The sequence below is a fragment of the Myiozetetes cayanensis genome, unplaced genomic scaffold, assembly GCF_022539395.1.
Source record: "Myiozetetes cayanensis isolate MyiCay16 unplaced genomic scaffold, myiCay2020 scf16, whole genome shotgun sequence".
Classification (NCBI taxonomy): domain Eukaryota; kingdom Metazoa; phylum Chordata; class Aves; order Passeriformes; family Tyrannidae; genus Myiozetetes; species Myiozetetes cayanensis.
This window is the reverse complement of record NW_026087270.1, coordinates 2848997-2875453: the sequence shown is the minus strand read 5'-3', so window position 1 is coordinate 2875453 and position 26457 is coordinate 2848997. Positions and strand designations below refer to the sequence as shown.

The 26457-nt window shown below is 40.4% G+C and overlaps 1 protein-coding gene across 1 annotated transcript; it reads left to right on the top strand.

The window, feature by feature from the left end:
- Window positions 1–22606, top strand: TDRD12 (tudor domain containing 12). The gene is made up of 30 exons (XM_050311268.1): window positions 1–45; window positions 234–392; window positions 690–826; window positions 2211–2330; window positions 3052–3107; window positions 4097–4182; window positions 5091–5292; window positions 5788–5864; window positions 6009–6067; window positions 6790–6850; window positions 7540–7644; window positions 8043–8228; window positions 8873–9026; window positions 10104–10231; window positions 10925–11113; window positions 12442–12570; window positions 13511–13628; window positions 14394–14527; window positions 14620–14840; window positions 15035–15134; window positions 16033–16220; window positions 16536–16746; window positions 17304–17396; window positions 18510–18679; window positions 20101–20210; window positions 21105–21159; window positions 21661–21774; window positions 21861–22014; window positions 22103–22169; window positions 22521–22606. The coding sequence occupies exons 1-30, from the start codon at window positions 1–3 to the stop codon at window positions 22604–22606; spliced, it is 3714 nt and encodes a 1237-aa protein (XP_050167225.1).
- Window positions 22607–26457: the final 3851 nt, after the last annotated feature.

Here is a 26457-nt window from a genome sequence, read left to right as displayed (position 1 = left end):
ATGAATGTGCCGCAGGGGATAATCATGGATGTTGTGGTACTAAAGGTATGCTGGTGTTTTTAAAGTCTGAAGGACTGATGTTTATTTCCATGTGACTTTCTGGAAGTGAGGTTTACAAACAAGGTGCTTGTGTATGAAGTTTTATTTTTATATTTGCTGGTCAGATGTTCTTAAAAGCATCTTGTCGTTTTAGCAGGAGTTAATAGTACTTGTTCTCTATCCCTTTGCCCCAGATTGAAGATCCAAGTTGCTTTTGGCTTGCTGTAGAAGAATGTGTGCCAGGCCTAGTCTATGAAGTGGCATACAAAAACCTGAATGCTAAAATGAATCAGTTCTATGACAGACATAGAGGTGTGAAGAACTTAAAACCAGAGGTGATACAAGAAGGCCAGGTAAAGTCATTGTTCTGTTGTACACGTAGAAATAGTCTATTCTTTGCATTGGTTTGAGGTGAAGTAACAGATACATGCATTTCTTGGGGTTTCTATTGCTCTGTAGGAAAGTAGATAATGAGGTCTCTGTGGGTTGTGTGTTCTTATCTGTAAGCTTCATAACTGCACACGCTGCAATGCTTGCATTTTACAAAGAAAATGGAAGGCTGTGTAATAAATACTGTGCTCTTGCATCTGAAAGACTTTGAGTGTAATTCAGGCCATTTGCAGGAATCTGCTGTCTTCTTTCTTCCTCAGATTTATGTGGTTTTCAGTGAGGAGCTCAAGTGCTGGTGCAGGGCGGTGTTTCAGTCGGTGCAGTGCCATGCTCTTCATCACCCACTCAGATGTTTCCTTGTGGATTATGCCAAATACAGTTTGGTGGAATCACACAAGTATGTGTCGGATTTTTTTATCACTCTAAGATACTTGTTAGATGGTGGATACTGATGCTATTAACACTTATTCAGGTTCACAGTGATGAGGCTTTGGATTAATTGAGGTGTGGGTTGGGTCCACAGAAGCTGCTAGCTGGGTGATAGTCTCTTACATAGGTGTGGGTGCAAACCAGTCCTTAATTTGTGAACTTCTAAAGATGCTTTCCATCTCAGGCTTTGTTTTTTTAAAGATTCAAAATAGAAATAATGTCAGTTTGTTATGACTGAAGTGTATAACTGCCGGTTAACACTATATATTCTTTCCTCCTGTAGTAAGTAGCTCTATATTAAAAATTAAAAATTATGATCAGTGAAGTTCAGTTACAAACCATATATGGAAGCAGGGGTTCACTTTCTGTAACAGCTTTTGACATCTGAACAGAAATCTGTGGGGTTTTTCCCACTGCAGTTTCCTAATTGTTTACTAAGAGTTTCCACAGTTTCCAAGTTTTTGAGAAAGGCATTAGGAAACCTTCTATTCCTAAAATCTTGAAAAATCTATTCTAGAGAAACCTATTCCAGCTCTTAGTTTTAAAGTTTGTTTCTTTATTAAAATATGCAACTTAGAGTACAAGAAACTTAAATCATTTTTCATAGTAGTCCAAAGAATTAAAGCTTATATAAAATACTTCAAAATAATTCTAAAGTTAAATAGTGTTTCCTAACACATCAACAGTCAATTTAAAACAATGTGACAATGCCCCAAGTTTAAAATATATTCAATTAGAAATAAATGTGTGATTTGCTGCTTTTTTGATAATACACTAAAAGATTGAACAAAAGTGATAAATACATTCACCGTAAAAGCTTGCTGTATGCAGTATCTTGCTGATTATTAAAGATCTCTAACCAGAGTGTGAAGGGTAAGACTAACTCTCTGGCGATACATTTGTAAAGAATAAATTCTTCTTCAGGAAAACGAGTACAATTGCAAATTTTTTGTGTGTGTATTAAATTTTCTTGTTAACCATACCTGATTTCTAGCACATAATTAAAATATGTAAACTGGAATATGCAGTGCCAGGTGAGGTATGTGGTAGTGGGAGGGTTAAAAAGGAAGATATTTATAAGATAAATATCAAGAGGACTTGAAACTGTAGTGACAAAGGATCAGAAAGATTCGAAGTAAATAGTGTGTGTGTTCCTATCCAAAGTAAATCCCTTCACCAATCCTGATGGCACTTCTCTCAGGGAAGGACAGGGGTTCCAGAGTGGGAGCCAAATTCCTGGAGGAACTGTGTTGTCAGATACAGGGTAACAGGAGGATGTGTCTGAGACCAATGACTTCTGGAGAACAAAATCTGCCCTGTAAGATGAGGTAATTTGTGCTCTTGTTTTTCAGCATTCGAGTTCCAGTGGAACTATTTACAAAGCTTCCATACAGAGCAAAGAAGTGTAGCCTGTATTGCACAAAGCCAGTGACGTTGCATCTCGACTTCTGTGAAAACACTGCAAAAATAGGGTAAGTAGAGTTTAATAAATACATTCTATTCATACATTTCTAAGAAAAATTTTAGTGAAGAAATTTTTCTTCTAGAAAGGATTATGTTTCAGAAGAACATAGGAAACCAGACTTGGAAAACTTCTCCCTCTCTGCAGCTCCCTGACAAGAGGGTGGAGCCAGGTGGGGGGCAGGCTCTGCTTTTGGATAACAAAGGACAGGACAAGAGGAAATGGCCTCAGGTTGAATCAATGAAGGTTTAGATTGAGTTTAGGAAAACTTCAGCACTGAAAGGATTGTTAAAGGTTGGGCAGGGCTGCCCAGGGCAGTGTCGGAGTCACCATCCCTGGAGGGATTTAAAAGATGTGTAGATGTGGCATCTGGGGACATGAGTTAGTGCTGGACTTGGCAGTACTGAGTTAATGATTGGACTCGATGATCTTGTTGGTTTTTACCAATCTAAATGATTCTATGATTCCATTATATTTTATGTTGCATGTAGGCCATCATACCTGGACAAAGCAATATCCTGTAATTTTACTCAGTTCCTTTTATTGGTGAGCTGAAACAATAGTACCAGGACTGAAGTTATGTTCTTAGTAGTAAGGTTCTGCTACTACAGTTGGTGCACTTTGTAAGCTTTGGCATCACTTAAAATAATTTCTTTGCAAGCACAAAGTTCTTTCTGAAATGACCATTTTCATGTTTGATGATGTGGGACAACTTGTGTTTATTTTCCTAGACCAGCCAAAAGATGGGATACTGCTGCTATCCAGCATTTTCGAGACCTTCTCAAAGGTAAAAAATGCTTCTATTTTGGGGAAAAAAGTTGTTAGAGAAATATAGTACTTCTGTATAGACACAAGTTTATTTTACTTGTGTATACTTGATTATATTTAAGAATGTTGTGTGTTAAAAATAAAGGAGCTGCATATCAAACCTTTCCTTTTGATATGAGACAGCTTTTGGTCTTAGTAAAAAAGTAGCTGTTTCCTGAGGTTTTCTACTGGCTTACTTGCTTCTACCTGAAAAATTGCCTACCTGCTTACTTAGCAGTACATCAAACTCCACACAGAAGGTATGTGGGGAGGAGGGGATAAGTTATGAAAGCCAGAAAAGGTCTTAGGCTGATAATTTGACACAGCAACTGAGGCATAGCACTTCTTGCTATTCACTTCACCCCCTCTACACACATCAAAGTATCACTGCAAAGTAAAGGTTAGTAGGGAGCAATAACAAAATAGATATTCCCAGACTGTTCCACAAGTAGCAATCCATACTTGTTTCAATTGCTAATCCATCATTAATGCGTACACAACTACTTCAGGATTTGGGAATGGACTTTTATCCTCTGTCATTGCTTAAATAAATGCTTAACAAAGCTGTACAGGTGTGCACATACAGCTTCTTTCAAGAAAAGTAAATGTCGCTGTTGGAAAGCACACAGTGGTGCTCCAGATTGTCAGAGTCTAAAAGATAAACCAAGACTTCAGTGTAGAATTAAGAGCAGTTTATCTCGAGAGGTCATTCGTCTGTGGCAGGTCTCAGTCCTTTTCCAAAGACTAAGGGCAGTTTCCTTTTTTGAACTTATAAATGTTTATTGTTAACTTTCTTGTTTCATTTATGTGACATAACAAACATTATTACATTTGTTCCAGCTTCTCTAGTGGAATAGGTTACATTTAATTGTGATTACTGTTTTTGTCTGTCTCGAACAGTTCAAGTAAATACACTTTGATAAGGGTTTAATATTTTTTTCTTGTTCTTGTTTTCATTATTACATTTAGAGGCTACTGAGGTTAAAGCCATGGTGCAGGCACTAGAAGATAATGTGTTTCAGGTGTTTCTTTTTGTGACTGTAAAAGATGAAAAGGTAAGATTTTTTTTATCTCTAAACCTATTGATGCACTTTGCTATTAGTTTAAGACTGGAAAACATGAGTTGTGAGTTTTGCAATTTCTGTCAGATACAATAGGTGCTAAATCATCAACTTCTTAGAGGTGTAGTTTTACTTGTTGTAGACTTCTGGAGAAATTCTGAGAGGCAGAAATTGCATTTTTCTGTACGTGAACCTTTTTTTGGAAGTTAATGACAAGTGAAATCCAGTCAGTACTTCAAGTGAACAACTGTGTGAATTATTTGGTGCACTTCTTGTGATTTCACCTTTTTGTGGTATCAAATTTGAAGATATTTCAGTAGGGCAGCTGCATAATATTCTAAAAATAACTGGAAGTTCATGCTTTTGCATACAACTGAGTCCTGAAGGATGTGGGAAAAAAACCCACAATCTAGTTCCACTTGCCAAAATCTGCAACTTGTGCCAAATCTCTGCTGTAGCTACTGCCAGACTTAAGCAGCTGTATGGTAGATACAAGGAGTTTTAGCTTAATATTACTTTATATCTGCGAGATTTTGATATGTGCTGAGTCCAAAAGAAATAAACCAGCTAGACTGAACTAGAGAGTTCTTTTAGGTTTATAGGGCTCACAGAAAAAGTTAATTCAGTACAGAATTTTGGCCAGAAGCATGAAACTCACAACTAAATAACACCTGTTGAAAGAACATACAGGAAGATGAGACTGACTTTCCTTTTCTGGAGTTAATATTCTTTAGAAAGCATTCGCTGGTATTGCTTGTGTCTGGGGTTCTGTTTGCTTGGCTGCTTTGAGGATGTTTTATAGTTTATAAAATTACTGTTGTTATTTAAAACTTCAAATAAATTCTAAACAAGTAGCTTATTGCTTACTGACAGTCATCAGTAAAGAGTTTGTTGTATTACAGATATGTGTTAATGATGATCTGGTCACAAAGTACTTTGCTCGTTATGAGGAACCTAAAGGGAATGCAGAGGGTTCTGCAGATGATTCAGACACGGAAGCATCACTAAATGCTGAGTGTGTTCCAGTGGAGTTTGTGGGTCCTACGTTTGTCCCCAGGCCAAAACTGCCGTTTGGGGGGAAGGTGTCACCACATCCTGAAACAGGTGGGAACTGTGTGTGGGAAACAGTGATAGATACAGCAGTGAACCTCCTGCCTCAGTCTGAGTCCCTTTTTGTGCTGTGTAAGGCAAAGGGAGGCTGAGGTGATCACACAAGTGCTTGTTGATATGGTAGTAGCATTGGGTGTCACTGATACTACTTGTGGCATTGATCATTGATGCATTACTGGATTGTTTGGAATTTGGAGGGATTTATTTGAACAATTACTTCTGAAAGGAATATTTACAATGACTTGTGTCTTTGTGATTCATGTCTTTCTTTATAAAAGTATGGAACCTTCCATCTCCTCCCCTTCTTCACTCAGTTCACCTGTGTAGTTATTTTTACATAAAGACAACTATTTGTTGTTGTTTTTTGCTGTTAGGAAATGATACAAGCAACTAAACAAGTCACTGGCAACCCAGTAAATAAAAATACTGGCTTTTTATGTGTTCAGATAATCAAAAATGTGTGTCTGCATTTTTTACTTACCTTTCTAGGTCTTCCTGGGTTTAGTTCTGTTCTTGAAGAGACATCCCAAAGGCCAAGCCAAGTTGTAAATGAAAATACTGTGCCTGTAAGTATTGTATTTTGTATTAAATAGTGAAATACAAACATAGGCCAGGTTAGGAACATTGTAGTCATTCAGTATAACACAGATCTATATTTTAAATGTTGCTTTTCAGCAGTATTTTAGTGTTAAAATGTGTTTTCTTTCTAGATGGTCAACGCAACTCCAGGTTTGCTTTTGAAGGAAAATAAAGCAGTTCAAACAGAGAGGTATGGTGCAGCATGTTAAATATTTTGAGTGATCATGGAATCAGATAACTGGGAGCTGTAATTGTTTCCAGTTACTGCTCTTAGGCAGCTAAAGGGTGGGGGTGTAAGGGAAGGTGCATACACATCCTTGTGGGGAAGGAAGGGAATATAAAGCTCTGATGGTTACCCAGACTACAAGAAAAATAGCAGTTCTTTCTAATCAGTAGCTTAACAACAATGATATTTTTCTGCACACTGAAGGTGTTAATTTGATTTATTTTGTTCTTAATGTGATATATAAAGTTTTAAAACTTAATGAAAAATGACTCAGAACTTATTTGTGCAGTACTTCTACTGTGCTGCGTGTCAGTTGATGCATATGTGATAAGCCCCAGGAGTGTTTTCTATCTTAGTTTCTAACTGATGTAAAGATCGATTGTTTCATGTTTTGAAACTTTTAAAAAACCTTTTTCCTGCAGCCCAGTCTATTTTTCTTCCAAAGTCAAGGAACCTACCAATTACCTTTGAACAAAGTTCTGTAGGATTACTTTCACTGTGGGGTTTCTTTTTTCAAAGGGGTGATTTTTGATTTCTTCCATGTTCAAGTGGTTTTCTCACTGGCATAGATAATACCTCAGAAATACTTTGCGTTGCTTCATGACATTTTGGAAATAGTGGTAGTATTTATAAATAATATTTTACTTTTATATTTATGCTGGATTTGATACTTGTGTGTTTCTCAGGCTTCCGCAGTTCTTAAATTCCGATTCCCTTCAGACCCACACGGGTGAAAATGACCAGCAGGTATTTTAAGCATCATCTTTCATTTAACTTCTCTTGTGCAGATGTTTTGGTAGTGTTGGGTCTGCAGGGGTGGCCTTTGTGGGAGGAGGTCAGGGGCTGATGGCAGCTGCATCAGCAACGAAGCCCAGTGCAGGCCAGAGCTGAGCCAGCCAGCCAGGTTAGGGACACTCTGTGAATGTAAGGCAGGGGAGGGAACAAGAAAAGAGAAAGGTGAGAAACAGAGGTAATGCCAAGGTCAGAGGAGTAGTGGGAGCTCCATGCAGGTGTTCCTAAAGGGACTGTGGTCTGCAGAGGGCCCACACTGAAGCAAAGAAGTGAGAGGGAAGGAGCAACAGAGAAATTGCCATCTGTGTTGTTCTGCAGTCCGTGCTTTGTGCTGCTCTTTGCCTCAGGGGTGGGGCCGAGTGCCAGCTGTACACACAACATCCACTTCTGCTCTTGAGGGGTTCGACGTGGTTGTGTTAAGATCCTCTTGAAAAACCTTTCTTTAAGAGCTAGTAATAATGAGTATTTGTCTTGTCACTGGTCTGTGTAACACATCAGTGTGCATGAATCATATTTAAGTGTATTTACAATTTATGTGGCTCATTTTCATCAAAATACCATTTTTTAAATGCAGTGAGTGCTTTTGAGTTGAGTGTAAGCTTTTGGTTTTTTAAGTGTTGCCTTCATCACATATTTGTCATTAGTTTCAGGATTTTCAAAATCTTGGGGAAGGATTCGTGTTCCTTAGCAAGAAAATTGAGCCATCACCAGTTTTGAAAACAGCACCACTTTCTGATGGTCTGAAAAAGGTATTGCTAACACCATGATGTTGCACTTTTTATCTTTTTTAAGGCAAGTATCGTACCTTAACTTTATATACTAAATATGAAAGTAATAACTCAGGTTGGTTGAGGAATGTGTAGGAGGTTGTTCATGTGGTTGAGTAAGTGAAGCTTCGGAGAGATGCTGTAAGAGTTGTACCTATTTCTTCTGGTATATCAACCACTGCTGCGAGTCCTGGGACTTGAATTTTAATACAGTGATTTAACAGCTCAGCCCAGAAGAACTTTTTTTTCGTATTACCCACTAAGGACATGTAGTCTGTAGTGGGTCAGCTTTTAAATTGCTCGGTGTTGTGTTTTGTCATGGTTTGTTATTGTTTAAGCACACAGTTTTCATGTGGAACTCTTAATTTCTTTCTCTGCAGGAACTTGCTCAGAACAAGTTTTCAGGCCCTAACTTCACAGAGTCTTACTGTTGGCCGCCAGTAGCTTCAGGATATGATGTTGTTGCCGTCTCCCAGCAGGGAAATGATCCTCTGTTATATATTCCACCAGTTCTTACATTTTTGCAGCTGAAAAGTGCCTCCCAAGCCTTGCCACACACGAGTGGAGTATGTATATACTATACTAGAAGAGAAAACCTGTTACTCCTGTCAAGTGCAACGGTAGAATAATGATCAGAAAGCCAGTGAATGTTGGGAATGTGATCTCAGTGTATCTTCATGATACCTACCAGTGTCTATAAGGCCTCTGCTTAGAAACTTACAGAGTTGGGCTGTGTGAATAGGGGAGTTCCAGACTTACCTATCACGTAATCCCTAACAAGTGGTTCATGTGCTGGAACTTCAGTTTGTGATAAAGCTTTATTTCTATAGGAGTGGTATGTAATCATTAAATTAAAATGGGTATTACCTGTTTTAAATACTATAATTCATTTTCTAACTTGTATTAGATAAGAGAAACAGAATTGTTGAACTTATAAGGGACCTCTGAAAATGGCCCAGTAAAACAAGTGTGACAAGATGCTCCTGCTTCTGTTAAATTTTTGGACCTTTTACTGTTGCATGCATCCCTTTGGGTGTGCAACATCTGCATTCAGGAGGTGTTATAGTACTGACAGCCTCAGTTTTGAAGTACTTAAAAGCTGTGTTGTAGATTGTGGCTTTGCCCTAAATCCTGAAATAGTACAATTCTTCAGGTTCTTTACTTCTGTCTAGTACTGTGGTGTCACATTTTTTTGTACCCATGTGTTTAGCCACTAGCACTTATTGTATGTCCTGGATGGAAGAAGGCACAACTTGTTTTTGACCTACTGAAAACGTACAAGAAAGGCTGCAGAGACCTTCATCCAGTGTTGATAACCCTTGAGCAGAACAAGGAAGCAGCCAACCATGTGGAAACCCGAGGCTGTAAGAATACTTTGTCATCTTAGCTGTGCTTGAGGGCAATGTGGGCAGCCTTAATTGCAGGAACGCATGAAAGAAGCAATTTCTGCTTCTTAAGTTTTTGGTTCTGTAAAGTGAAGGGGGTTTGGTTTTGTTTGTTTGTTTAAATGGTGGTTTACAACTTGTTAATGCAATAAATGCTCAGTACTTTGTGCATATAACTCAGTAGTATGCAGAGGGTGCTCAATGGAGAAACAGCATGGAAGTAATAAAAAAGCTGTAGGGAGACTTGCCCTGCTTAAGTATATGTAGTTAGAACAATTCAGTTTATTAGTCCAGTTTGGTCCCTTTGTTAAGCCTTGGTTGATAATTGCATTTTCAAAAGTGGCTTTTCTTGTGCCAAGGGAGCAAGAACTGTGGATAAAACTATGTAAGACTTTCCATTTCAGCAATTTGTCTACTTTCATCCATCATTCAGGTTTGAGGCTGGTGGATGAATCCAGATCTTTTAGTAGTGGAGCTGTTGGTGTATTTGCACTGATGAGGATTGGTGTGGTTTTATTTATATATATAGGTACACACATACACATGTGTGTAGATAGCTAAGCTACAGTGTGTGCTTTATTCCACTTTTGAAACTGAACTTTTGTAGTTACTCTTGCACATATTTCATTATTTCCCTTCTGTCTGTTTGGTTCTGAAGTTATCTCTACTTTCAGTACCTTATTGGAAAATGAATGGCATCCTGCTTTGTGAACTTGTTGGCCTTCAGACATTTCACTCAATTCCAAAATCTCAGAGCTTTGCCCACTCAGGTCTTGGAAGACATGCAGGAGTAGAAAAATACAAGGAAACTTAAAACAACTATCGACCAGAAGTCAGAAAATGGAGTTGAATGTTCTCTATTTAGACAACAACATAATAACAACAAATAAACAAAAACCAAAATCCAAAACCAAACAACAGAAAACTCCCCAGCTTCAAGATGTTGCATTTGAAAGGCAAATGTGGCCTTTTTAATAAAGCTACTGTGTTCTTTGGTGTCTTAATAATATTATTTGAAGTTGTAAGTTAATGTCAAGTCTTTCTTCTGACTGGTAGGTGAAGTGTTAGTGACTACACCACACAGCCTTCTGAGACTGCTGGAACGTAAGAGCTGGTTATTGTGTAGACTTTGCCATCTTGTTCTTGATGAGATTGAGGTGCTGTTGTCTGACACCTCTGAACAGGTAAGGGCTTACACATTAAGTTGGTAAAATGCTGTTCCAGTTGTGCGTGTCTGAAACAGTGGCTCATACTGAGGGGAAATAACACCGGAAGATGTGAGCTCTGGTATATTGAATCTGACTTGCCCTGTTAGGTGGTGGTGGGTTGTTTTTGGTTTTGTTTTTTTTTTTTCTTTAATCAAAGCTCTTGGTCATCCTGACATTGTTCCACAACTGGACTGCTTGTCATTTATTTAAGGTAGTGTCATCAGGAACAGATTCTTCTTCTTTTTTAATTTTTTTTAATTGTAAATTACTGTATTGGCAGGTTGGGTTTGTCTTCTGGTTACCTCCTAGTTTTTGCTGACTGCCTCTGGCCTCTTGGATCTACTTTGTGTAGCCTTAGTACTTTGTAGATTTGAACAAATCCTTTTCCTGAGTTTTCCATCTTTGGACAGAATCCTGCATTACAGTCTGTGTACATGCACATGCTGTTACTTCATGCTGTCCTGTCACTTCTCTTCCTTCAGAAGTCATTTAAAGAATAGGATAAAAGTGTACATACCAAACACTTCCTTATGGGATGTGAAATTTGTGGTGTGCTGTGGTTGTGGTTTTGTGACTGGAAAACCCACTGTGCTCAGTGTTACTTTTCCATGCTGTCACATGCTCCCTGGAATAGGATGAGAGGAGAGAAAACTCCTTTTTTCTTTGTAGGTGTTCACTATATTAGATTGTTACAAGAAGGCCACTGCTCGAGCGTGGGGGAATCCACCACATCAGATCATTGCTGTGGGAACTCAGTGGAACAAACACATCCCACCCTTGATGGAGGAGTTCATGAACAATCCTTACATTGTGATAACAGTTGTCGAAGAAGCTGCCATCTGTGGGAATGTGCAACAGGTAAAAATTGGGGAATGATGTCACTGCTTGTGCGTGTGGCTGCGGATGGTTTGTTGGAAGCAGGTGGAGCTCGGGCTGCTGAGGTGCATCTCCCATGTGTGAGCTGGAAGGAATGTTCAAGTCCTTTGCAAGGGACTCACTGAATGAGCTGAAGGTCTGTTTTAGGACTGAGGTGAAGATAGTCCCTCAGATAGTTAGTGCATAGTTAGTGCAAATGAGTCTAAATTGATGTGAGTTATTCGCAAACAGTATAGTTTGTGACCAGAGTGTTATCAGAATGTTTTTGCATTTAACTCTGAGTGGCAGAACTACAAGGCAGACATAGTAAAATACTTGTTATGTTGCTCTGTGCCACACAGTACTGAACTTCTGACCTCAGATTCCCAGAAAGTCTATTACATGTTCTTGGGTGTCTTCTCACCTAATTTCCAGTCAGTGTGGTGTAGCCCTTAAGAATAATACAAAATGGTTTAAGTGTAATTTGAATTGTTCTGTGTTTAAAAATGGAATAGTTTGAGGATTTAAAATGCTGGAAATCTCCAAGACTAGCCGTTCTCAAGCATGACAGGAAACTGAAAGACCACGAGTTCCTGTGAGAAGTCTTAATCATTCAGCAGGACAAAACATGTTGGTGTGTGGATGCATTAGTTATTAAGAGTATTGCGCTGGTGCAGAATGCTTTGGGAGTGTGAAACTTTTTGTAGAATCATAGAAGGATTTGAGTTAGGACTTTGAAGATCATCTCATTCCACCCACCTGCCATGGGCAGGGACACCTTCCACTAGCCCAGGTTGCTCCAAGCCCCATCCAGCCTGGCCTTGGACACTTTCAGGGATCTGCAGTAGCCACAGCTTCTGTGGGCAACCTGTGCCAGGGCCTCTCCACCCTCTCAGGGAAGAGTTTCTCCCTAATATCCAATCTAAACCTATTCTCTTTCAATTTGAAGCCATTCCCCCTTGTCCTGTCACTGCATGCTCTAGTAAATAATCTTGCCCCGTCTTTCCTTCCTTTTCTGTTTTTAGTGGTGATTGAAAATTCCAAACTTAAACTTGTAAATCAATTCAAACTGATGTAAAACCTTAGTGTGGGATTTTGATGATGTGATGGATTTTAATTATGCTTCTGGAAGCTGTGCTGAATGCATGCATTCTGAGAGTTGTATCTCCTGTAGGTTCAACAAAAGGCCTGCCACTTACCAGAGCTGCCATGTACTACATTCTCTTTGGTATTACAGAATAAAGCTTAGTGGTTATTAAAAAGAAGAATTATATGGTGAAATATGTCTGGGTGACATGAATTACCAGCCCTCTGTTTTGTCCTGTCTCTAGGTCGTGCAGCCTTGCATGAACAGCAGCAAAATTGCTGAATTACTCAAAATACTGGATTTTACCCACACGAATCTTCAGAAGGTGCTGGTATTCACTGACTCAGAAAATGAAGTAGAGATGATTCATAAGGTAAGAAAGTATTTAAACTTACATAAGTAAGTAGGTTTTTTTTTAATAGTGAAGTTAAACAAAAATACCTTGGTTTCTGAAAATAAAGGAGGAGTGCAAATTATGGAATTTAATTATTTCTGCTAAAAGTAACCCCAGCCTGCCCTGCTAGTTAAAAAAAAAAAAAAAAAAAAAAGGCTAATTCATTCCTGAATTCTTACCTGCCTTCTGCCTGTCAGATTGGGACTTTGAGTTGAATCAGACTGACTTTTTTCCAGCAGAAGCTGGCATAGATCCTGTGCTACTTGAAGGTTTCTTCTTATGCAAACATTAGTGTATCTGGAGTGTTTATTTTTTGATAATTGTTAATGGAAGCAAATTTGGTCCGGGCTTGTGACTATTTAACACGTTCTTCTTGAATATTTGAGGGTTCATTTCTTCAAGCATATCAGAATTGCTTACCTGCCAACACTTAGGGAAGTGCTTGTTGATGCAAAGTCAGGTTGAATCTGTTCATAGTAATCCTTGTGTACACCAACTTCAAGTATCTTACCTGGCCTACGAAAATATTCCAAGGGTTAACTTTAAGAGTGCTTGTTCTCAGAGACTGAAAGGTGAGTCTGCATGTTGTTAGATGATGGGATCGACTCAGAGAGGACACATTAATGGTGGGAAAAGCTTGAAGTGAAACTTACTTTCTTAAACATTTCCCTAATCTATTAATCCATGGGAACCTGAGATTTTAGTTTTCTTTTATACAGGAAATTAAGGAACTTAGTTGCCATATTATTTTTTTTTTCATAGAAGGAACCTAAATTTCAGTAACTCTTTCCACGTGTGTCTTTGCAGTATCTGGAGTGTGCTGAATTCTAGTAAGAGTCAGTGCTTATTAGAGTTGATTAGAGAAGTTACTGCTGCATTGGAGAAATGTCTAATTTTTTTTTTTCACTTTGTCATCCAGGCACTAAAGAGCAACTCAATAGTTACCTTGAAGAAACATAAAGAGAGCAAGTGTAATGCCAGTTGTGTCTCAGAGAAGTGGAGAAAAATGCACAGTTCTGGCTCTCCTGTTGTGTTGGGTGAGGATTCTCTCTCTCTGTCCAGTTGGGGTTATGTCTTCATGCTGAGTTAAGATCTACACTAAGTTCTTACACTGAAGTTATCACTTACACTGAAGCAGATCCCTGTGAACTCTTTCCAATTGTACATTTACTTCTCAGTGCTGCAGCTGGTGTTTCTTGTTTTCTTTTTCCCTGTTACTGTTGTCCCTGCGTAAGTTAATAATTACCAATGTTTTCAAAGATTTACCATAATTTCACAATTGTATCCACTACAGAGATTTTAAGTCTGAAAAAAAGATATATTGTAATAATTTCCCATAAGTTTCAGTAGAATTTTCTGTAAGTTTTTTTCAGTAACAAAGGCTTTTTATCCATTTTCAAACTGAATTAGTTTTCCATTTTATACGCTGAAAGCAAGAAGGTGGATTTCTCTCTGCTTTGTAGGTTCATACAGAGCTGTGAGCATTCCTGCAGTATTTCAAGTGTGTTGTGTCTCACTCCTGTGAAATACTTGGCTGTGCTCAGTTCTGTGTGTTCTGTGATGCTGACAGGAGATACAGAATTATGCCAGATTGCTAGAGCTTGGCAAGAAATGGCGTGTCTGCCATACGCTGATGGAATTTATTGATTGGAAAAATCTAATGTCCTATGGAAGTATATTGGGAAAAGACCTTTTTCTTCATTTTCCAGTCAGTGAAAGGGAGAAGGAAATCAGCCATTATTCATGTGATGTGATATTTCTAATGTTTGAAGTTTACATGTCTGTGTGAAACATGTGTTTAGTTTTAACAGATGACTGCCTGGAGCCCTTGGGAATTACAGATGCAAGTTGTGTGATCCATTTCAGTTTTCCTTCTCTAAGGATCTTGGGCCAACGCCTACAGAGCATGACTGACAACTTCTGCACCCTGAGAAAGGTTTGAGTAAACCTTCAGTGGGTTAATGCCACTTTGGGTTGTTAGTGGTGGATACATGAAAGCCTTAAAAAACATTTTTTTATGATTTTTAGGATTCTTCTGTAGGTCAGGAACGTACAAATGCCAGATCAGTCATTCTGCTGACAGAGAACAGTCCGCGTCATGCACCTGAGATTTTGGGCTATCTGAAGCATGCAGGGGCTGAAATTCCACAACAGCTGCATGATTTGGCTGCCAGGGTGCTGGAATCTGAAGAAGGTGAAAAATTGTCACGGCCCCTGTGTGCCTCTCTTAAAACATTTGGCATTTGCAGGTAAGGAGATGTCAAGTTTTTGTGCTCTGAATGACGACTGCTGCTTCTTCCTTGATGAATTTATCTGAAACAGGTTTTGCTCATGATTTTTTTCTTTTTTTTTTTCCCATGTTGTCTGTTACAAGTCACGTAAAAATAGTTTATAACTGAAAACAAAGAGCTTTTTTCTAAACCTGCGGTGTTTTTTAATGTAGGAATAGAACAGCGTGTCCAGATCGGCACCAAATTAATGTATCAATAGACATGGCCCAGAATATCCCAGATGAAATGATAAAAACACCTGAACGTGTGATGGTGAGTTAGAGTTTTCCTTGGGTTTGAGTACCAAGAGGACAGGTCTTAAACAGCTACTTAGCTTGTTACTTCCTTTTTTTTGTTTGTTTGTTTTCCATTAATCCTGCTGCAGTATGTACCCCATTTGTCTTGGCTATTTGTTATTTTTTAGCTTTCCCCCCTTCTCCCTTACCTAAGTAAGTGTGCCAGATTTTCCTTGTGTCCTGAGCTTGAACTGGAACTGTTTTGCAGGTGATTCTGAGCTTACTTCAGATTCTTTTCTGCTTTGAAGATTCACGTTTCATGGGAGGAGGACTTGTATTCTGCTTATTCTTTCTCTTTATAAGTTGAGACCTTGTACCAAAATTAACAAAGATGAAGGTTTACAGAAACATCAGTTATATTTCTTGTAGAGGAAACACAATCTTTGGGAGTGAAGGGAAGTTGAAGTGGAGGGTGACAGGTGTGTTGTTGGAAGTGAGGATTTTTTCTTAACTGACATTTTCGTACAGACATTCATAGTCTTTCATTTTTAAGCCATTTTAGTGCAAAAAGAGCAGTCAGTTCTTCTTAAACTCCCTTTAAGGCTGGAGAGCACTTAGTGTTGAGTTGGAATGGTGTGGAATGCCTTGGTGAGCAGCCTTGGCAGGGTTCACTGGTGTTCACTGCAGTGGGATATCATCAGCTGAGACCTAGCAGCTCTTGCTCCATAAATCCCTGTCCACTGAACTACGGGCACTTAGGATTGAGAATAATAATAATAACAATAACTCATCTTCTGAAATGTGTGTGTACAGCAGCATCTGGCACCTTTTGGGGCTGCAAAGAGGTAGGTACTCTTGGGTATAAAGGCTTACATTCCATTGATTTAAGGAATCCTGCAGCCCTCCTTTCTGCTTGATGTGTTTGATCCTTTCAGATTCTACCTCTCCACATTGTACATGCAACAAACTACTTTGGCCGAATAGTGGATAAAGAAAATGACCAATATGCAATTCTTGCTGAAGAAATGCAGAATTATTTTAAGGTACCAGGACACAGGATTTTTGTAGACCCCGTGGAGAAGTCAGCGTTTTATGGGTTATGTGAGGGAGCCCTTTACCACAGGTAAAATTCATTGGCTTTCTACTTAATTCATGTGCATGTTTTTATACAAAGCTTTTTAAATATGTGACTGTTCTGTTAAAAAAAAAAGTCAGTCCATCCCCAAAAGGAGCAAAAAAAAATCACTGCTGTTCAAATCATGCTTTTCAAAAGCTCTCACTTACTCTCTAACTTGGTGAATGGCAAACAGGATGGTCCCCCCACTTCCCCAGTTAAGAGTGCTGTGAAAATGCCATTTTTAAAATGAGAGATGAAAAAATCCTTTTACCACTGGTTACATGAATAATAATTCTGTGTTTCTTTTCCTACCAAATGAAGGGTTCAGGTGGTAGACATTCCAGCAAAAGAGGAAGAAAATTTTAACTGTAAGGTCACAATTAAATATATAGATGAAGGCAGAACAAGTCAAGTCAGTAGTGATCAGCTGCTTCACTTACCTGCAAAGTTTCAGAGTCTGCCACCTCAGGCTGTGGAATTTGTAGTTTGTAGAGTGAAACCCATTGATAATGAAATTGAATGGAACCCAAAGGTAATATTGAGCAGGTTTTGTATGCTATTTCCTTTACATTCTTTACCTTCCTTGCTCTGTGTTACTTCCTACAAGGAAAGAGTTTCAAACTGTAAACTTCGGTACCAAATTTCTGCTTCATCAGTATTACCACTAAATATCTGTGAATGGCCAGATTCCAAGAAGTCAATTTCCATTTTTGTTTTCCTACAAAATAATACAGTGAACTTAATGGGATTTTCTTCTCTGTGATTTAAATAGTTTCTACCAGAACAGATTACTGCTGCTTTTGAATCTGGGGGAGAAACAGCAGAAGGGTAGCCTCTGTAAATTGACTTATGTATGAGTGCTCTTCCATTGAGGAAGCTCCTTCCTTAAAGGCTAATACTATTCTAACCTACAGTTAAGGTGGAGTATTCCACTGTTTTACTGAAAACTGTTATTTATTTATTGACTTTGCTTTGCATTGTTAAGCTCAGAAGATTGTTCCATTATAGTGAGTTCTATAGTTAAAGTAACTGTAAAGCTGTGTTGGTGTTGATACATCTCAGGTGCAGTGACACCTTGTTTTTTCCCAGGTGACTGATCACATTCGTCACAAAATTAAAGGAAGACTACATCATGCAAAAATAGTCCATACCTTGGGAAAGACAGCTTGGGTTGACCCAGTGGTAGGTATAGAATGACAGCACTGTGAAATCTTGGTGTCTTACCTGCATTATAACAAGAGCACCCATTATTCTCTCTCCTTGTGTCTGTCCCTGTAAGTGATTTTATCCTGTGTGATACTCACGTAGTGGTGCTGGTTAATTTGCTGTGATGGTGTCTGAGCACTGGAACAGGTTGCTCAGGGGTGGTAGAGTCTCCATCCCTGGAGGTGCTTAGAAGCAATCTGGACATGGTCCAAGACTACTCCACAAAGTTAGTAACAAAAGTGTATTTTGGCAGTGCTAGTTTTCAGGAGTTTGTTATGTAAAATCAGTTCTGCAGTTCCTCACACATCCCTCTGGAAGAATGAAACTTGGATGCTCCAAGATGGTTTTCTGATATCCAAAGAGCTCTTGAACTAAGTTTAATTTATTCTATTTACATTTCTGAGTCTGCTGTCTCTTACAGCTCTTGCACTACTTTGCTAGTTAGTGTAAATTTTTTTGCAAATTAAAAAATACTGAAGCTTTTCTCCTTCATTTTCTTGATCAGAATAGGAAGAATGGCTGCTCTTCTTGAATTTTCTTTGTTTTACAGTTTCACATATGTTAACATCCAGCAGGTGACTTGATCTTGCGGAGTGAGTCAGCTGAAAAATTGAGTGGAAAGGGATCTGGAAGTCATTCTCTTCAGTAACTTCTTTTCATACGGTGTATCTCAACCTTTCACCAATTTTTAGGCTTTGGTTTTACTTAACAGTTTTTCTTACTGTGCCCCTCACCCTCCTTTCCCCAGCAGTTTCCCGTTTGGGAATCACAGTTACTCCAAGTATATGTTGTGTATTTTTGGTGTCACTTACATGATGAGGGCTGGGATTGTTTACTTCATTGCCCCCCCTGGTTCTGTTAGACAGGACACACTGCCAGGTACTTGAGCCATAATCACAACGGAAAAGGTGATGACACTTGGAAAACAAACATGGGTGGGTTCCTGTTTGAAAATCAGAGAAAACAAATTGCTTACAGGTATAAGTTAGTTAGGGCTGTGCTTGAAGTTAGACTTAAAGAGCAGCTTTGAGTTGGAGTTGAGACCATTTAAGAACTGTGGTTTGTCTTTGTTGTGTTGTGTAATTCAAGATCAGGGTTTCCAGCCTTTCCAGTGTCAAGGTGTGGATCAATGAATACAACATTCGATCTGAGATTCTGTCCACCGGTCTGGGAACTGACAATCCAGAACATCTAGAAGAAATTCAGAAGCTGTGCAGACATGTGCGAGTGTCAGATTATGCAGAGAACTTGGAGCACTTGTAAGTGTTCACAGATTTTTTTTTCAGCAGATCTTTTTCTGAGGAAAAAAATACTATTTAATTTTAATGGAATATTTTTTTTATTAATACAGTGATCTTCATTTAAACGTAGAAACAATTGTGTTTGTGATTTGTCTGCTTCTCGTTAACTATTCTTTAGCCACGTAACCACAAGAGAAAGAAAATTGTAGTTCTAGGAAATGTTACACCAGAATTTGATGCAGACAGTCAAGTTAATGATTAAAATAATGGATTGTTCAGTATGGTCAGTGGCTGGTTTGAATGCTTACCAGTCAGTACCTAGTACTGAGTCAGAGCAGCTGAGCATGTTGTTTGTGTGTGTTCAACTGCAGAGTGCAAGCTGGAAAATGTAACCAGTTTCCTTTGAATTGATTAGAGCTGTACATTTAAGGACTGTGGCTGCAGGGGGAGTTCTGCAGAAGCAGCGCTGAACTTTTTTTCCCTTGTAAACTGGAAACTTCTAGAACTGAGTAAATACAGTGTGTGGTGGGAGGGCACATCTCACTCTGCTGCAGATCCTTAGGCCCTTGATGTAAAATATTTATGAGCAAGATGTCTGTAGTGTTTTTGTTCTGGCCCCTTCATGGCCCTCAGTGCAGCCACTTGATCTTCAGTCTGGGAGCCGTCATTGAAAATAAATTTTAGTACTTCTGTCTGACCAGCCAAGGGTTTTTAAAGTATTTATAAGGAAGAAAGAAATCTCAAATATCTTTCTTCCAGAGTGGCTATTGCTTGGTAGACAAGAAAGGTCCTGGAATACCAGCACAGGCTGTGCTGTCACAGGGCTGAGCAAGTTCATTTAGGCTGTTGGTTCTGTGACTTCACTGATCAGCAAGAGGAGGAACCCTGACCTTCTCCATACTCCACTTCCATCTTAGATTGAGGCTCTTGAAATCCTGTCTAGAACTGTGCTGGATTTTAATCTTAACCAAAGCATTTGGCTTTCCCTGTTCAGACTTGGTGTATGAGAACAGTGTTTGCACTGCTGATGCTTGGAAGGCTTTTTTTTCAGGTTTTGTTCCTTACAGAGGATTCTCAGGCTGTGAGATTTCTGCAGCCTCAGGCAGAACCTTTTTGCATTCATTTCTTCTTTCATGCTGTTAGTGAACAGGAGAGAAAGGTTGGGAACTTCCACATGGTCACCAAAGCGTGTAATGCCAGAGACCACCCAACTTTATTGTGCTGTGTGCTGTGGCTCCATCTCAGATATGTGTAATTCAAGTGCTTGGATCACTTTTTATAGATTCACTAAGCCTGATAGTACTGTGAAAACATTCAGAACTTATTGCAGGCCTTGTTAGTAAGCTAGAGGTAAAGTAAGGGGGACTCAGAGAGCTTCTGTAAGGTTGACTGGGTATCATTTGTGAGTTTCTTTTAAAACATCTTTTTTCTATGTTCAGAAGCATAAAGGAGGGCACAGCTGATCTTGAGAAGGTGTCCAGTCCACAGGATATGTCAACAGAAGAAGATTTTCCTGAAAGCTGTAATACTTCTGGGAGTTATCCATGTGGTAAACCTTCTCATAATTTCCTAAGGTTTTCAAACTTGAATTCAAGTTAGGTGCTTAAAGTCTGTTGAAATATCAGCTTGAATAACAGTGTTATCCGGGAGGTTATTTTTTTTCCTGAGATTTGAGGTGGCAGAAAATAGCTCTTTCTCCCACCACCCCCCTTCCTTTATAATCTAATCTCAAGGATGTGGTATTTTTAGTAGAGGCTTAGAAGTGTTCAGGCATAGCAGGGGGAAGAGCATTACCTGCCAGCAGCTGGCACATGAGTTTGGAGCAGTGAAAACTGAGAGATGCAAAAGTTGCAGCAGACAAAAGTCAAGTGAGATCCAGGGCTGCTTATCATAGAAGGCTTTTTTCCCCTGATGTGGTAGAGTCACATTAATGCTGCATTTCCAACTCTGGTGGTGACACCAATGTGAGTTGTTTCATCCCTGAAAGTCCCCATCAGTTTCCAAAATGGCATGTTTTGGGTTTCAAATAAATACATCTTGAAACTGCAATAAACTTTTTTACCTGACCTGGAAAACTGCATGTGTGGTGGTTTTGTTTGTTTGTTTGTGTTTTGTGTGGTTTTGGTTTTTTGTTTTTGTTTTTTTTTGTGTGTGGTTTTTTTGTGTTGTGTGTTTTTGTGTGTGTGTGTTTTGTTTGTTTTGGTTTTTACTATTTTATTTTCTTACACCATCAGTAATACTGTTGTTACTTAAAATTTTCATTTAATTATTAACTTTATGAAATCATTCAGGATAGGAAGTACTCATAGAGTCTTGCAATAGTAATTTCAGTCTTGCGGTAGTAATTTCAGTGCTAGCAAGTTATTTTTGTGATGGTACTGGGATATTCTGGAAATACATGTTTCTGTAGTATAAGAGATGTTTCTGGATGTTGTCTTTTCAGATGATGTAGCTCCAGCAGAGGAAGCAGAAGACTCTGTTCTATATCAGCATAAATGGTAAGAAAATGGAGAGTGATTGGTTCCCATCTTGCTTTTATGAGAACTACCAGAAAGGGCTGTATTTGTGTCTGTAGTCAGCTGAAAAGCTTCTTCACTCTGTCAGAGATTGGTCTTGCTAGCACATAGCACAGTATTTGCTGCAGAACACAATTAGAACAGCTATTTAATAAGCTACAAGAACCACAGTTAGCCTTTCCTTTGGCATTTCAAGACCAGACTGTGGTGTCATCCTGAAATAAGTGTGATTCTTTTGGATATCAAACAATGGAGTGTGCCTCCCCACTTGAATTAGTAGATTTGCTCCTCCAAAGACTTGGGACTGTGGTGCTTTTGTGGGAAGCTTGAGTGGTGCCCTGTCACCTGCTTGCCCGGCACTGCTGCTGGTGTCAGTGCCCCTTCAGACAGGGACACTCGGCTGAGTGTGTGGGACAGCCTGGTTAGACCTCTTTGTGGGTTTCTCTTTTGGAAAATAATCCTATTGAAGTACCTTTCTTTCAGCTATCATCCAGAAATCAAGTGGTTTCAAGATAACGAGACTGTTACACTGAAGGTAAAAATACCGAGTGCAGCTGACACTAAATGCGAGTTCTCTAAAGACAAGGTGGTTTTCAGGTAGGTTTAAGAAACTTAAGTATAACAAAAAAAGTGGTTTATGATCAGTTTGCATTTAATTTTTTTAAACTCCTTGTATGTTGCAGTGCTAGGTCAGGAGAAAAACTTTATTTGGCTGACCTGGAGCTTCAAGAGTCTGTATTTGCAGAGAAGTCCATGTGTGTGATTAAGGATACAGAGGCTGTGATTGTTCTGGCAAAAGAAAAACAAGGAGCATGGTGCAAATTGCTGAAGAAAAAGGTGAAAATTCATTTGAGAATTATTGAATGTTTTGAAAGTATTTGTTGTGCATCAGAGCAGATACTTCAAACAATGTTTTTGTCAACAGAATATTCACGTGTCTTTAGATTTTGAACATTGGGAGGAGCCTGAAGAGGAAAGCTCTCTTACAGTTGGTAAGGATTGAATGAGTCTGTTTATAATACATGAAACAATGAACATTCTCGTTTCTGCATCAGCTTTCTCTGAAATACTCATTTATTTCAGAGATGTGACACTTGCCAGCTTGCTCAGATTCTCTAGAAAGAGGTGAGAGGACCTCTAATAGCAACCTAGGGGCAGACATTCTTCTATCAGAATGCCACAGACAAAATTTGGCAGTTAAAAGTAGTTTGGGGTGTTTTGGTCTAGTTTGTGGTCTAAAGTGTGTTTTGCTAGGTTATGGTCATTTAATACCATCACATACTTGTTCTGAAGTTCATTTTTTTCTTGGTTTATAAGTGTTGCACTTTGTTAATTACTTTTAGGTGCTGGAAAACTGACTTTCCCTGCTGCAGGAAGTGAGGAATGGTTTGACTCCTCAGAACACAGTGATACAGAAAGTGATGAATAGGGAAGAGAAATTCCTTTCTTCTCTGATAAGAATTGTTAATTTTTAAATAAACAGTTAATGTAATTGGTTATTGTTGATTTGATTGTTGATGTAATTGTTAATTAAAAACATTAGTGCACTCAGGACCTGACTACAACTATGCTTTAATTCTAACCTTCACCTGAGAACAGGTATCTGCAAAGCTGTACCTGTTGCAACAGTACTTAAAAACTGATGTACCTGTGTTTTGGTCTTCCTCTGTACTGTGAGGCAAACAGAGAACTGTCAAATCACCTACTTGAAAAAAAGAGCCCCGGGGCTGATGTTTTCTTTTGCCTGTTTTGTTCTTCTTTGACTTGTCCAATATCTAAATATAAAGTGGGGGGTTTTGTGTGGGGTTTTTTTTGTTTGTTTTGTTTTCTTTTTGGTGTTTTTGTTTTACTTGTTTGTTTTTGTGTTTGGTTTTTGTTTGTTTGTTTGCTGGTACCATAGTCCTACTGCGTTATTTAAGGAGATGTAAGTTACCTCAAGTTTTTGTTTGAAAAATAAGACCCCTTACATGAAGTTGAAGCCAAAGCTGGGTTTAGCCATACATTATTAACAGCTGAAAGTGCCAGTCTATAAAGAACACTGTATAAAATACATTACTATATTCCAGTGCTATTGTTCTGGCCTCAAGCCCAGGCCTCGTCCGTGACTGTGGTAGTCAGAGCAGCAGCTTGAGGGTTTGTGAGCTCTGAGAGGGGTCCTGCAGCCCTGGAGAGCTCAGAGGACATCACCCAGGACCGCTGTTTATAGGGTCACAAGAGGCTTGACTTTGGCCATCAGCATGTTTCCCTCCTGGCCATAACCAGAGGTGGGAGCTGCAGGGCTTTGTCCCCAGTGGTACCATTGCAAGTGGGTCAGTGGTTGCAGGGGCTAATCCCTTGTTTCCCGGGCCGGGTGGGAGCTGCTGTGCTTGGTGTTCCCTGCGGGAGGAGAGGCGGGAGCTGCTCCCGCTGTCCCTCACAGGCTGAGTGCCAGAGCTGGCTCAGGCCGCTGCTGCTGCCCTGTGGTACCGCCCGGTGCTGCAGCCTGAAACTGAGCTGTGAATTCCGTACTCCATCCTCCCTTCTTGCCACAGCAGGCAGCAAAAGATATGCCACCCTGTGCCCAGCAGTGCCCGTGTCCTGTGCTGTCCGGGTCTAATTAATCCCAGGGGCCAGCTGAGACCCTCGCAGCCACTCGCCCTCCTCCCTCCACGCGGGGAGGGGGGACACAATCAGAAAGGTAAAAATGCAAAATCTCTTGGGCTCAGGTAAGACAGTTTATTATGGAAAACAAAGCAGAACCAAACAAGTGATGCAAAAAGAATGGTTCGTGACCAGCCACCCACTGCCTTGCTGGTCCAGGAGCTGCAGCAGTCGTGGGGCTGAGCATCATGAGGTGTGTGATGATCCCTTTGGTTAGAGGGGGTCTGCTTTCCCAGCTCTGTCCCCTGTGTCTGGTGCCCGTCCTGCTCACTGGTGCTGGGCTGAGGAGCAGAAAAGGCCTCAGCACTGTGCTCTCCCTGCTCAGCCATGGCTCAGGCAGTGCTGTGTCACCCGCACTGCTTTGGTCACAAATCCAAAACCCGTGCACATTCTCAATGCTGTCACCAGCTCCAGGCTCAGTGAAGTCCCCCAGATCAGGGGAGACGGGTGCACACAAATGGGCGGTGGTGATGTCACGGCAGCCACTGTGACACCATCACCCAGGCCAGCATCAAAGGATACTGGGCATCAGTGTGAGCTGCAGTGATCTGAGGAGAGGGCTGTGGAGGAAGGAGCTTGCTTGCCCTGGGCTGCTCAGGGAGGAGAGGGTAGTTGCAGGGGCTCTGGGGCCTCTGTTCCCTCTGGGTTGGTGGTGGAGCATCAGGAAACCAAAGCCCGGCACTGCTGGGACAGAGGCTCTCCCGGTGCTCGCCATCAGCCTGTTCCATTTCACAATGGTGCAGCACAACCCCGGCTCGGGAGGCTCCCACGGCACCGTGGCCACCAAGAGGGACAACTGCTCCCACTTTGGGCCCATACGGATCCGGCACCTCTTACGGCAGGAACGGCGGGCCAGAAAGCCCTACAGCCGTCCAGGAGGGCAGCGCAGGGCCAGCCGTGTGCCAGCCCCCGGTGCTGAACCCTCTCACCCGGCACATTAAACTCTGCTGGTCTGCTCTGGGAGATGCCACACTCGTTTGTCAGTCATCCTCCTCCGCCTTTCTCGAGGGAACTGCTCAGGGAGGGGTTGTCTCGTCCCTCAGGGTTGGTAGCGCCTTCCATGCTCTGGCCTCCATTCCCTGTCCTGGCTGAGCTGGGGGGTCATGGCACAGCCTCAGCACACTGTGCTGCCAGCTTTTGGGAGGTGCTGCCAGCTTTTGGGAGGTGCTGCCAGCTTTGGGGGGGCTGCCTGGCCTGGGAGAAGGTGCCTGATTCAGGGGTGTGTCTGGGGGTTCTTTCTGGACTTGTGGGACCTTTGGCAGGTTTAAGATGTGTCCCTGGGCTTGGGAGTGTTTGTGGGTTTGGAGATTGCCAACAGGTTTTGGGGGTGTACGTGGGTGTGGTGTCTGCTGCCAGTTTGGGGTGAAACTCCAGGGTTTGGGAGGGTTACCATTTGTGTCAGGTGTGTCCTGCCAGATTTGGTGAGTGCTGCCAGGTGTGGGGTGCGTCTGGATTTAGGGTTTGTTCCTGGATTTGGGCAATGCCACCAAGGTTTAAGGGTTATTTCTGGTTTGGGGATGCCACTGGGTTGAAGGCTGTTAAAAGCAGGTAATATAGTGACATTTCATTTGTGAGGGATTTGAATCCAGTTTATGTTTTAAAGGAACTTCAGTGTGTGATGCATTTGGAGAAAGAAGTATCATAAGTCCTACACTTCCCCTCTCATTTTCCTTTGGATGACTGTGCACTGTTTATCTGTTTATCTTGCCTTTGTTTCACTCTCTATCTGAATCTTTGTCATCCCAGTGAAGAACATCACATCTGGTTGCAGTCATAACTCTATTTCCTTGGCAAGACTGTAGGAATTCTCCCCCTATGCACATTAAATACAACTCAGTGGACTATTTTATGGACTCTCAGCTAATTTTTGTTCTGCCTGAAAATCAATTTGAATTCAATAGGAGGCTAGTACTACATTCATTTACAACCTGACATCTGCTGATCCTGTAATTGAGTAACAAAAAAAAGCAGCCACAGTTGCCTAATCTACTAACTTAGTGTTAAGATGATCTAATGAGGAAAAAAAGCATTTGTGGAAGTGCAAATTAATGGATATATTGGATTTCATTTCAACCTGGAAAAAACAGTGCATTGGTATGTCCCTGTCAGAGAAATTTCCAATGGCTAGAATCTCATGTTGGCACCAAGTAGCTGGATTTTCAACGGGTCTTAATTGCTTAGTGTTTAACCCTGTTGGACCTTGGGTCTCAAGTCTAAATGTACTCCTCAAAACCTGGTCATGAGTTACCCTGAAAGTCATGCACAAGACGTTTGATTTGGGGTATTCACCTTTCCCTACTGAATGAGAATATATATATTCTGTGGTTTTGAAGAGGGACCAAAGGGAGAGTTACCTCCAAAAATAGTCTGTGGCTTGTGCAGACTTTAAAAATGAAAAATACATCTTTAAAGAGTAATGGTTAACAATATGCCCTCATTACTCATTTTTAAATTACTTTTCTTGGCACAAAATACTTCTGTGGTGGAGTCTCTGTTCCACTGCTGGAGAGAATCCAGCGTTTTAACTCTTTAATGCAACTCACAAAACTCTTCACAATTATTCTGTCTTCAGTGGTAATATGGAACTCCCAAAATAGGTTAATAAAAATCTCCACACACTTTTGTAGCCCTAAGCTACCC

What these genes read in the sequence shown, in the direction of transcription:
- TDRD12 (XM_050311268.1), top strand. Translation starts at nt 1, where the DNA reads ATGAATGTGCCGCAGGGGATAATCATGGATGTTGTGGTACTAAAG. An exon ending in GCAGAGAACTTGGAGCACTT is followed by an intron (nt 18,680 to 20,100) that starts GTAAGTGTTCAC and finishes TTCTATGTTCAG; the next exon opens with AAGCATAAAGGAGGGCACAG. An exon ending in GTTCTATATCAGCATAAATG is followed by an intron (nt 21,160 to 21,660) that starts GTAAGAAAATGG and finishes CCTTTCTTTCAG; the next exon opens with CTATCATCCAGAAATCAAGT.